General features: G+C 51.1%; 1 protein-coding gene across 2 annotated transcripts in view; it reads right to left on the bottom strand.

Annotated features, from left to right (window-relative positions):
* Window positions 1–12,764, bottom strand: part of Syne3 (spectrin repeat containing nuclear envelope family member 3) — an 81,574-nt gene that overhangs the window by 31,793 nt on the left and 37,017 nt on the right. The window contains exons 3-6 of one of the 2 annotated variants that reach the window (XM_038337983.2): window positions 8,888–9,060; window positions 7,599–7,908; window positions 2,595–2,756; window positions 306–653 (exon numbers count right to left, since the gene is read on the bottom strand). In XM_038337983.2, the coding sequence (XP_038193911.1) occupies window positions 306–653; window positions 2,595–2,756; window positions 7,599–7,908; window positions 8,888–9,060 (993 nt within the window). The remainder of the gene's footprint in view (window positions 1–305; window positions 654–2,594; window positions 2,757–7,598; window positions 7,909–8,887; window positions 9,061–12,764) is intronic. The other variant, XM_038337984.1, reaches the window with a different exon arrangement.

The following is a 12,764-nucleotide window of genomic DNA, read 5'->3' as shown; positions in this document are numbered from 1 at the left end:
CCAGTGCTAAGTAAGGAAAGGACTTCAAAGCCCAAGTCTGGGTGTCCTATGTTCCTTGGGTCTTAATTAGTAACCAACTTAGTGTGCTCCTTTAGGGATTGCAAGGGGGAGGAATATTTCAAGCCTCAATTTCTTTGTCTGGAAAATGGAACTAAACACTTGCCTTCTTAATGACCCTTTCAGGGAACTCAGGTGCCAAAGGACAACAGACTCACACCAGAGGGCATGTGTAAAGCCGATTACGACTCTCCATCACAGAGTGACTCCAAGTGGCAACCCGAGGTCCACTGCACCCCTGAACTTACCGAGAACAGCCTCCAGTGGGCCACCAGCTCATCCTCTGTGGCTGTCTTCACCGTGGGCTCCAAGCCCTCGTGGGCCAACCTCTGAAGACTTTTCTTGAACTCTCCCAACTCCGCCTCCAGCTTCAGGATCTGCTGCCCACAGGCCCCCTTGGACTGGAGCAGGCCCTGCAGCCTCCCTTCCTCCTCCTTCCAGAGGACTCTCAGCTTCTCCAGGACCCCTCGCATCTCCTCCAGCTCCGCCGAGATCTTCTCTGCACCCAAAGGAGAGGTGTTCTGAATGACACCCTCAGCCTGCTCCTCCAACCTGTCCAGAGACTCCTTACCCTTAGGGAAATCCTTGGCGATGTCCTGTCCAGGGTGATGGGGAGACAGCAGAAAAGCAAAGGTTAGCTGTGCTCTCAGAGCAGACGTGGGGAGCACGCCAAGGGTGATTGTCTGCTCTAGGTAACATGGACTTGTGGGATGCGAACTGTTCCCCATCTCCACCAAGCCATTGAGTACTTACAGGAGGATTGTCTCTGTCGGGTGTGCTTGTCTTCAGCACTGTCTGGCATTTGCTAATGTTTCCTTAAAACAAATCAACTTGAAGCCACCAGCAAGATATGCCGTGGGGCCACAGGGAATCAAGGGGCACAGAGCCTCACTATGCATGTGTGTGCCAATACCTATTTAGATTTCAGTTGCATGCCTATCTGTATTACTATATCTTATAGATACATGGAAAATGTGTAGGTGGTTGATGTAGCCCAGGTTGGCCTCAATATATACCTAAAAATAACTTTAAATTTATGATACTCAGAGTTCCCAGGTGCTGACATTACAGGTATGTATAGCCATGCCTGTTTCTTGTTTGTTTCTTAGTTGGTCGGTTGGTTGGTTTTTGGCTTTGGTTTTGGCTATGGTTTTTTTTTTTTTTTTGAGACAGGGCTTCTCATTGTAGCCCTGGATGTCCCAGAACTTACTCTATAGACCAGAGTGGCATTGAGTTCACAGAGATCCACCTGCCTCTGCTTCCTGAGTGCTGGGATTAAAGGCATGCACCACCACTACCCAGCTCCATGCCTGGCTTTTGTTTCTGTATTAATTATGAATGGTACTGGATTTCCCCTTTACAACAGTAATTCAAGTTTTCTTTTCTCTCCTTTTGCAGTAACAGGCTCTGATTATAGACATGTGCTCATCTTTATAGTTATCTTTCCCAGGCTGGCTTCCAAGTTTCCATCCTCCCACCTTAAGCCCCCAAGCATCAGGCTGATGGCTGTGCACCTCCACCTGACTCTTAGGTTTTCTTTCTAGATGTTCACCAACGTCTTCAAAGGCCAGTTGACTTTAATATAAATGAACACACCAAGCATGTAGTGCAGGGGAAGCTGAGAAGCGGCTCTTGAATTGCTGAAGATAACTTGCTGTCTGGTCCAAAGGGAGCTGCAGCTCCCCCAGACTCCAACAGGCAGTGCAAACACCACGAAATGAGCTCAGCCTGGACCACAGCCCCTTACAGCCTGGCGTCCTCACCATCCTCAGCTCCTGCTGTCTCACTGTGCGCTCTCTATTCTCCATCCTCTGTTGGTCTCCCCCTCTCTTGCAGACAGCCCTGGCCGTGTCCAGTCTGCTAGCCACGTTCAGTCCACTTCTTCCTCTCTCTGTTGTGGCCACTACCAGACGTCCCTGGCTATTCTCACGCTCAACAATCATGCCATAGAGGAGTCAAGTCAACAGCTTCTTCACTGTACATCTTTTGTATACCTCTGAGGTCAAAACCCTTGCATACACTCACTAGGCGCAGGATCTAGAGGCTCCCCAGCGGCCATACAGTGTGAAAGGTGACATGGACCCGCTTCTCCTGACCCTGCTCACCCAAAGCTCTTCATTGTGGTATGATTGGCATTTGAGCGGGATGATTCTCTACTGTGGTGCTGCTCTGTCTACTGTAGTATAGTTGCTGCCCAGGCCTCCATTTTCTGGGAGCCAGGGGCAGTACCCACTCAGACTTACGCTGAATAAAAAATGGCTCCTGACTTGCCGTGCACCCTGCACTGAGACCCATGAGTCTAGACCTGGGTCCTGGAATCCTGTGGGTTCAAGTGTCCCATCTGTCAGCCACTACCCCAAATGTTTTGTACTGGGTCCCCCGGCACTCTTCCCAGGAGTCTGTGCGGTGGGCTGTGGGTGTCTGTGTCTGGTGTGAAAACCAATATTATCCCCATTTGCAACATGTAGGGTCTCCCTCAGCCAGGGCTCAAGCCGCCCTAGCGGGGACATTGTCCTGATTGGGTCACAGTAACGTACCTGCAGTGCAGAGAGACGAAGCTCCGTAGTCAGCTGGCAGTTTCGCCCCAGGCAGCTGTGCACTTTCTCCACCACCGCCTTCAGCCACAGCTGGAACTCGTTCACATCCTCCCGGTACTGTTCATGCTCCTGGGCCACCTGGGTCAGGAGGTCCACCCTGTGCTGCAGGAAGAATTGCCGGCCATGAGGGTCCCCAGGCTGGCTAGGAGCCCATTGCCCTGGAGTCCCACACATGCCAGCACCTGGCCTGGCAACCCTACAGCTGGCATTCCATCCTGCCATGTCCAGGGAGGGGCACTTGACTAGGGCATGGGAGTAACATCAACAACAGTACTGACCACAGAGCACCGCCCTTCTGAGCCCTTGTCCTCACCTTCGTCTTCACCCTCGCTCGTTGTGGGCATTGCTAAGAAATTCCCATGCCAACCCCGGAAACTCCCCTGCCCATCCATAAGGGGCTCTCAATTGTATCCCAACTGACAGACAAAGACATTGAGGACCAGAGAGTGACATGCCCAAGGCCAACCAGCTAGGACAGTCAGAGATATGGAGGGTCCAGGCTGAGTAAGGAAGGTATAAGACCTAGAGAGGACGCCATAAAGAACATCAGTAACAGGCAGCATCCTCCCATGGTTTCCACTTCAGCTCCTGCCCTGACTTGCCTGGATGATGGGCACTGACCCGGAAGAGTAAGCCAAAGGGACGCTCTCCTTCATTAGGAAGCTTTTGGTCAGAGTTTATGTCACAGCAATAGAAGAGCAAAGGAGGACAGAAGGGGCTTGCAAAGAAAGTCAAGGAAAGGATTGGGGGACTATTCCCCACGCCACTTTGTGTGGCTGGGCACCCATAAGCCATAACCTACTTAACACCCATTGACCATAGAACTATGGGTATTAAATAGGTTACCCTCCTGAAAAGGTGAACCCTGGAGTCAGGAGGGCCTAGGACTCTCACAGGCCCCGAGCTGAGATCCAGACAGCAACCATGGCACTAACTACACTCTCCATCCCCAGATAGGGATGGGGGTGGACCCTCAACCTGGGGAACCTCAGGTTGTTTCTATCAAGCCAAAGGCTTGTGGCTTTGCCTGTCATGTGACTTCTACTGCCATTATTCACTCAGGAGCTACTTGCACTGTGTCATATAAGCAGCCAGACAGTGGGGGAAATAAAGCCCTGTTCCTATGAAACCTTCCGTTATGAAGCCTAGAACTTGAACTTCGTGTCATTTCTGTATGTCACTAAATGGCTTTGAAATTTTCCCTGTCCCTTTAAATACCTAAGAGCTGCTCTTAGCCCAATGCCAAGCAGCCCTACGAGAAACCAGACAGCGTAGCAGCCGAAGGTTGGTGATCTCAGCTCCTCGCTGTGAAAAGGCCATGTCTAAGGAAGGCCCAGAACCTATGGGAAGCTGAGTCTCAAGTCCTCTACTAAGGAGGGCAAGCAGGTGGGTTTGAAAACCTTCCCCAGCAGTCTGTGCACGGTTCCCCTCCTTTGAGACACTGTTCACCAACACTACTTAATAACTCATTAAACTTCAGCAATAACTACAGCAAACAGAAGAAAATCTCCCCATTTTAGAGATGGGGTAGCCAAGGCTTGAGATCAGGTTAGTTAGAAGAGAGGCTGAGAATCTCAAGATGAGGGCCACCTGCATCCAAAAGTAGAGCCTTGGCAGGGACCACTGCCTTCACAGATCGGTCTTCAACCTTCAGGAAGTGGGTGGAGCCTATTCAGTTCCCTCAATAGTCCCCAATTCCTGTGGTTTGCACACTTGGCTCCTCCAATCCCAGGAAAGCCCCGATAAGTCACAACGGGTTACCAGGGACCTCAGAGGCTAATGCTGAAGGTGACGGATGAGGGTTGGAAGGGACCCCCCCATAAATGAATCATGGAGAGCACTGCCCGTGTGAATGATGAGGTGCTGGCACCCAGAAAAGTCCAGAGTAAATAAAAGTCCATGTGATGAGGAGCAGGCGCTGGCTAGGAGTGGCAGCAGGCAGGAATCCAGACTAGCTGAGTGCCAGGCACAGCCATTTCAAAGCCAGCTCAGCCAGTGGGAGGATGACAGGGTAAGGAGCGGCTGAGGGCTCCGCCTTCTCATTAAACCAAACAATTAAACCATCTGCAGCAAGCAGAGTTATCAGCCATGTCAAAACCCAAGCAATTAAGAGGGTGGCTTGGATTTATGTCCCCAACAAAGGACTGCAGAAAGTCTAGAACCCATGGCCTGATGCCAGGCAACCCTTCTCAGAGGCGGAAGAGGGAGGATGTTGCTGTTTGCCACTCGGAAGCAATGGTTTCAAATCAAACAAGGAAGACACTCCTGGCCCCAGTTGGCCTGGCTGCACTTCTCTTTTGATGCATGGGAAAGACAGAAGCTGTTGCTCACCTTTGCACTGGGGCTAGAAGCTTTGCAGGGGTGGTCCCTGAAGCCAAAGGGAGCGGTCCTATCCTCACCCATATAGGAGGCTCACCGCCTCATATGTGGACATCTATAAAAACAGACTGGGGGTGTCAAGGCGGGTCAGCAAGATGCACAGCCAGGATGCACCGGGTAGAAAGAGAGAAGGCTGGAGAGGCAGCTCAGTAGGTCAGTGCGCCTGCTGCTCTTACACAGGATCCAAGTTCGTTTCCCACCACCCAAGTTAAGCAGCTCACGAGTGCCTGTAATTTCAGCTTCATAAGATCCAACGCACTCTTTCGCCTTACAAGAACACACACACACACACACACACACACACATCTGAGTGTGATGTCATATGGGCCTCTGTGTTTTCCCAAGGCAGCTGGTTACTTAAACAGTCCCTCTAACTCCTCTGGGGTTCAAGAAGAGAGAATCAAGGGTTCACAGGTTTCATCCAGCAGTCAAAAGGTGAAATAACTTTCTTATGCAGAATCCACTCCCCTCCCGCCCCAACACCTCATTTCTATGTTGGAGTCAACCTACAGCTGTACCAGAAAGGCTCCCTGCTTCCCACAAACCTTGCTGGTCCCATCATGGAGGTCTCATGCCCCTATGCCCAGCTCCTCTGGGAATATCAAATCCCTTCTGTGCTAATGCTCTGAAGCAACCACACCCCAACCTACCCCCTCAACCCTACCGATGGACTCAGGTGTGGCAACTGCCCCAGGATGTATGTCTACCTTGTGAATCAAGAACTTCTGGCTCTTTCTATTGGGTCAGTGGTACCTGGCCTTTGGACATGGAAACCAGCATACTAGCTTATTATAAAAACTCTTCCCCATAAATTGTGGGCATGAGACCCCAGCACTGAGGACAATAAGAGTATACCCTCCCACAGCACCAGCAGGAATGTGGGAAAGAGAGACACATCCTTTGGAACTGCAGACATAGAAAGGGACACTTCTCTGCAGAAGTAGGACACCGTGACCACCAGCCTGAAGCACATAGCGCACCCAGGTCTTGGTTGCTGGGTCTGGGGCTCTTCTCTCAGGTTGTAAGAGGAATAATGACTTTCAAGCACAAAGGAGCAGAGACCCTGCAGAGAGACAGAGCTCTAAAGAGCTGTCCTCACTCCTCGCCACGGTGGGACCACACACACACACTTCTACAAATGCAAAGTGAAAAGGAAGCAGTTGCCTAAAATAATAATAAATAATTATTTAAAATAAAAATAAATAATAAATAGGCAACAAGCAAAGCCAGCCATCTTGCAGAACATGGAACAAACAGCCTATGGCATCAATTGGGCTCAGCATTCAGTTTTTAAAAACACACACAGCTGGGCATGATGGTGCACACCCTTCATCACAGTGCTTATTAGGCAGTGGGTTGGAGGCCAGCCTGGTCTACAGAGTGAGTTCCAGGCCAGCCAGAGCTACACAGTGATACCCTGTTTCCAAAACAAATAAATAAGCACACTCATTTCAGGAACCACCAAGCAAGCATGGTGACAGAGAAACAGGGACCATGAAGGTCGATTCCCAGGGCGCCTGGCTGGAGCAAACACAGAGATCTGCTAGGGTAGGTTCAGCCTTGGGGATGGGTACCACACCCTGATGGAATAGGCTCAGTAGGAAATCACAGAGGCACAGGGAAGCCCATCCGCCCATAGGAGACACAGTGACAGCGAGTGTCTACCCTTGCAGCTTCCACTGTTAGACATTTATGCTTAATAACAGCGAGAACATAACCCCACTGCAGGATAGGGACATTTTTATAAAGGAAAGGAATAGGTAGACATACTAACAACCAGTTAAGAAAAACAGAATTTCTAAAAGGTAATCATTTAACGTAGTATTCAGTGAACCATTGCCAAAACATGGCCAGGATGAAGCAAGAGGATGGGCAGGATTGGGGTAAGAGCAAGAACAGCAGTAGATGGGCTTAAGGGATGAAGGGGAGGAAGGGAGATGGGTGGGGAGTAGGGAGGGTAGGAAGGATGGAGGATGAAGGGAAGTCACTGGGGTACTCGAACAACACAATCCATCACTTTGTAGCATATTTACTAAGCGTCCACACCTGTATGAAGCCCTAAGCAAGCCTGGGCACGGGGATAATGGGAGGAAGGATAGGCGGATGGGTAGGTGCAAGACTGGTCGACGGGTAACCGGGTGCTGGATGGGTGAGCAAGTGGATGGATGGCAGACAGTGAGTAGGTGGTGGGCAGGAAAATAGATGGACACCATTTACTACATGAGAGGATGTCTTGATGGGTGGACAGATGGGTGGGGTGGACGGCTAAGTGGTTGAAGAGACAAACAGATGAGTTAATTAGGGAGCGGTAGACTGGTGAGTGAGGGAGGGACCAGATGGGTAGGAGAGATAGGAGAGTGGAGACTGATGGACGGGCAGGTAGTAGGGAGTGAAAGGGAGGCTTGCAAACACACTGAGGAAGAGAGCAGACAGGTCAGGAGGCTGAGTGGGGAGAGGGTGGGGAGATAGACTGATGGAAGGTGGCTAATAGAAGAACGGGAAGATGGATTGGCTGTGAGCGTGCAGAAGAGCAGTGGGTGGGGGACGGCGCCATCCACGACTTACCTGGGCTCTGGCCTTCACAGCGTCGTACTCAGCCTTCATCTTCTTCTGAGCATCTTCATCCACGCTGGAGTCCCCGATCCTGTTGAACAAGGAGCCCGCCTCCTCCAACAGCCTGTCCAGCAGCACGGCCTGATTGTCCACATTGTGCAGCAACACCTGGGCGTGGCTCAGCTGCCACTGCTTCTCCTTCAGGCCCAGCTGCAGCTCCACAGGGGGCTCCAGAGCCACCACCATCTTCTGGAACCAGCGGTAGAACTCATCCTGGGCCAGCAGATACTCACTCCAATGCAGCCACACCCACTCGATGCGGCTGTGGAAGAGATGGCCAGGCTGAGAGGCCTGCCCCTAGCCCCTGGGTGAGAGACCCTGCCACGGTCCCCTCACAGATACTAGGGACTGTGTTAGAGGGACATGAAGGTGCCTTCTCTGCACTGAGTCACACTCCAGATTCTAGACTCTCCTTTCCCATGAGACCTAGCAGCCTGTAAGTAATCTCCCAGATAAGGCCAAGCCCAGATTCTATGCATACCCTCAGCCACCCACTGGAGAGATGACGTTCAGGTGGCCCTGAGCCACCAGTACCCCAGATTCTGTCTCTGAACTCCCACTGCCAATACACAGATCCTTCACTCTGCCCACAGTGGTCCCAGGCCCTTAGCATATGCTACCTGGAAGCAATTAGAAGATTGTCTCAGGACCGTGCCTGACCTTAGGCAGAATACAACTATCTGCGAGCCAGTTAGTGGCCACCAAGTAGGGATAGAGGACTGAGGGCCTGTGTGAATTCTCAGGGCAGCCCCGCCCCTTCATCTGCCCGAGTGCCTGCCTCTCTAATGTATACATGGCCCTGTCTCTACAGTCAACGTCAAGACATTTGTTTGTGATGTCAGAGAGAAAGGCTTGGAAGGCAGACAGCTGTTGGGTCAGATTTACACGAGCTCTAAACTCAGGTCCTCTTACTTGCAAAGCAAGCACTTTAGCAGCTGAGCCATCTCCCTAGGCAGGGACAGGCCTTCGTATGTTTGTCATAATGCAGAGGACACATACACAAACCCATTATGTCTGCTGGGGCAATGACTCAAGTTTCCCATGTTTGCCCATCAACACCATTATGCTTGCGTGGTATTAGAAAGAGGCCCTGGCCTGAATCCGAAGAGCACATGATGTTCCCAGGACCCTAAGCCTGAAGAAGTGTCTCTCTAACAGGGGTCCCATGACAATATAGTACTGGACAAGGAGGGTCACCAGCATCTGAGCATGTAGCAGTGAGGTCCCCTGACCATCCCTACCTGTGGCAGTGAGTCATGTAGGTGACTGTCTCCTCCCACTGGGACTTGATATCCTTCAGCTGGGCCAGGATCTCGGGCTTCTGGCCCTCCTGGCAAGTAGCCAGGAGGGCCTCAGCTGCCCGCAGGACCAGTTCCACCTTCATGCATCCCTCAGGCTCCCGCTGGCAGATTTTCTGTGGGTATGACAGCAATTTCCCAGCGTTAGACCCAACACCACTGGCACAGGCAACGGCCCTGCGCCAAGAGCTGGGATTTCGAGGCTAGAGTGGCTGCAGCTCGGCTTAAGGCCATACACGCCTCTGATGTGTCCCCGAGCAAACTGCTAAGGGCTTGGGGAAGAAAGAGGGAGCTCTGGAGGTTAGGCCTGCCCTTTCCCACCAGCCGCATCCAGCTTCCAACTCAGAGAAAGTTCACTCTCTCCTGGGATACTTTCCACATCCTGGACCGTGGTATGAGTAGATCATCCTCTCGGACTTTAACTCAGAAGAAAACAAGGCTCGGCGCGTGCATCACCATGTGCATGGCCGTGAGGTGACACCCTTAAGTCTGCTGTGAGACTCTGTTGTGGTCCCCACCCAGCCAAGCTCGAGAGGAGTCAGTCATAGTGTTTTGCCCTTTACTACAAGGTCCTGCTCCCACGGTGACAGGAATTCTACAGTCCATTCCTGATGGGTGACTCACTCAACACCACAGAGCCTTGCCCATGTCCAGCCAATCTGGTCTGTCTCTCCCAGTCTGTGCCCTCATCTCTGTCTTTTTAACTTTATTTAGTGTGTGTACGTGTGTATGTGTGTGTGTGTGTGTTTCTGTGTGTGTCTCTCTGTGTGTGTATGAATGCGGGTGCATATATGTCATGGTACATATGTAAAGGTCAGAGGATTTTTGGGAGGTTCTGCTCTCTCCTATTGTGGGCCCTGGGACTCAGATTCATGTATCCAGAGGTATGAGGTATCCTGTCAACTTAGCGAAACCTAGACTCATCTGAGGAGGTCTCAATTAAGGTGTCTTCTGGATCAGACTGGCCTGCAGCGATGCCTGTGAAGGAATTGTCCTGATTGTTCATTACCCATTGTGGGTGGCACCATCCCTAAGCAGGTGGGCCAGGGCTGTAAGAAAGAGAGAGAGGGCTGGAGAGATGGCTCAGAGGTTAAGAGCACTGGCTGCTCTTCCAGAGGTCCTGAGTTCAATTCCCAGCAACCACATGGTGGCTCACAACCATCTATACTGAGATCTGGCGCCTGCCTCTGGCGTGTGGGCATACATTGAGGTAGAATGTTGTATATATAATAAATAAAAGAGAGAGAGAGAGAGACAGAGAGAGAGAGAGAGAGAGAGAGAGAGAGAGAGAGAGAGAGAGAGAGAGAGAGAGAAATGTTCCTCCGTGTTTTTTCCTTCAAGCTTGATGCTCAGCCTCAATTTCCTTCAGTGATGGATTATGACCCGGAAGTGTAAGTCAAATAATCCCTTTCTACTCCACTTTTGGTTATCATGTTTATCACAGCAGCAGAATGAAACTGGAACACACAGTAAGCCCCTCGACCCTTCCAATAAACCTTGCCAGTCCTGTACCCCATCATCGTCTTTCGGGGTACACCTTCTCATAGATGTCCTGCATCCCCTTTATCCCCTGAGATAGAGTTTCTCTCTGTAGCCCTGGCTGTCCTCCTGGAACTCACTGTGTAGACCAGGCTGACCTCCAACCCACAGAGATCTACCTGCCTCTGCCTCCTGAGTGCTGGGATTAAAGGTGTGCATCAGCACCGCCCAGTGATGTCCCGCATCTTGAATCTCATCCTGCCTTCAGCTTGTCTGAGGGTGTGCATGAAGCACAGCAGGCAGGGAACCTCAGCTACTGTCGCTATTGTTATTATTCTATCTCACAGATGTAAGTTTGACCTCCTGATCAGGTGGCAGGACCAATTCCAGGGCCATTGATGGACTCAAGGGTCACTCTAGAGTGACCTTTGCCATGTGACTTCTGCACATCAGACCTATGACAGGCAAGAAGGTAGCAGTGTCAACACCAGGGCTGTAGTAAGTCACATGCTAGCATGCTGCCTGGCCTTCACAGGGCTGGCCATCAATAACTATCCACTATTATTACATTTTTTACAGATAATAGAATCTCTTTTTTTTTTCTCTTTTATTGCCACCTACCTACTTGGCCTAACCTCAAGTTTAGTTGCAATCTTTCTCTGACTCATGTCCCGGGCTGCGTGGTTGTCTCCGCCCCTTCTAAGTGGATGGAGAAGGAAGGGCTCCTGACACTCAAATGCGGCCCTCTCTGACAGCACATGATGTCAGGCAGATCACATGACTATTCTATGCATCCCTTTCACTTCAATACAGAAACCCCTGCTATGTCCAGCTGATGTGGAATGCCCCTCTGTATGCTGTGAACGTGTGTTATTACCATTGCTTAATAAAGAAGCTGCTTTGGCCTGTGGCAAGGCAAAATATCGCGAGGCGGGAAATTCCAACAGAGATACAGGGAGAAAGAAGGCGGAGTTGGGGAGATGCCAGCAGCTGCTGAAAGAGTAAGATACCAGAACATTACCTGTAAGCCACAGGGCACAGGGTGATAATTGATATGTAGAGCTAGCCAGTAAGAGGACTGAGCCATCAGCCAAACCGTTTGTAATTAATATTGAGCCTCAGAGTGGTTATTCGGGAACTGACAGGCGGGAGAGGAACCTCCTGTTACATCCAACTCACATACTGTTGCTAAGCTTGCTGACAAGACTGCTACATAATTAGACAGACCCTCCGCCAACACATGTGGATGGTTCCTACTCCTCTTTTCTGCGTCAGATGATAAAAGTTAGCCAGGATGTCAGCAATATATAATGCGGAGACTTCCCACTCACACACGCTATCAAAGAGTAAAACTTAAGAGTTCCCTCCCGTTTCCCCGTCTCTCTGAGGGACCAGGTCAGGTGGAGCACAGGGAGCATCCTTACAAGAGAGAAGAAGTTTCCTTTGTTCTACGGGGTGGCAGGATGTGGTAAGCCACCCTCTCTCTAGCCTCCCCACACAAGAACCTGTGTCCCACTCAGTAACAATCAGCAGTGAGGAAGACAGCAATACCTCCGTGACCACGGTAGACTGAAGACGCAAGAGCCACTTGCAGAGTGTTCTAGAGTGAGCATCCAGCGTGCAGGATGCTGCCCACCACCAGGAACGGGGTCCTGCAGTATGGCTGGGGATGAATCTTTTGCTGGCCAGAGATTTGATCTGACTAAGAATAATAATTAGGAGATGCTATCTCTCATACCCAGATGTATGAAGGAGACGCCACAGTCCTCGCACCTGCAGGATGGATGTATTGCTCTCTCCAGTTTTACAGCTAAGAATGTTGAGGACCCACAGATGCCAGGGGCTTTGGGTAGAGACTACAGCAGCCAGGGAGGCTCCTAGGTCCCTGAGTCTCACTGGGCTCTGCTTGCCTCTGCAAACCAAGAAACCCTTTAACTTGGGGGAAGAAGTAAAATTCAGCATTGCAGGGCACACCCCCTAAGGAAGCGGCTCTGCCTGTGAGGTGACCAGGACAAAGCTCTCCTCCCCCAAAGCTAAGAGCCCTACTGGGTGAGCTTGCCTTTGTCCACCTGATCTCCCATTGGAGGGACACAGGCTGGCTTTGGAGAGACATGAAAACACTGAGACCCTCCGCTCTTCCCAAGCATGTAATCTTGATGTGTCCTTGAAAGGGCAAAAGAGCTGACAGGCCCCAGAGGAGACAGAACCCTATGCGACCTCCCTTCCCCAGACCTACAGGCTTGTCCCTACCTGTCACCAAACCAGAAGAGATATTTGCTATGCCCAAGGCCAGGAGAGGCTGAGGCCACAGCAGAGAAGGGGGAGGGAGGACAGAGATGAA

This window comes from Arvicola amphibius, chromosome 7, assembly GCF_903992535.2.
Source record: "Arvicola amphibius chromosome 7, mArvAmp1.2, whole genome shotgun sequence".
Taxonomy (NCBI): Eukaryota; Metazoa; Chordata; class Mammalia; order Rodentia; family Cricetidae; genus Arvicola; species Arvicola amphibius.
The sequence above is the reverse complement of the archived record's forward strand: the minus strand, read 5'-3'. Positions and strand labels throughout refer to the sequence as shown.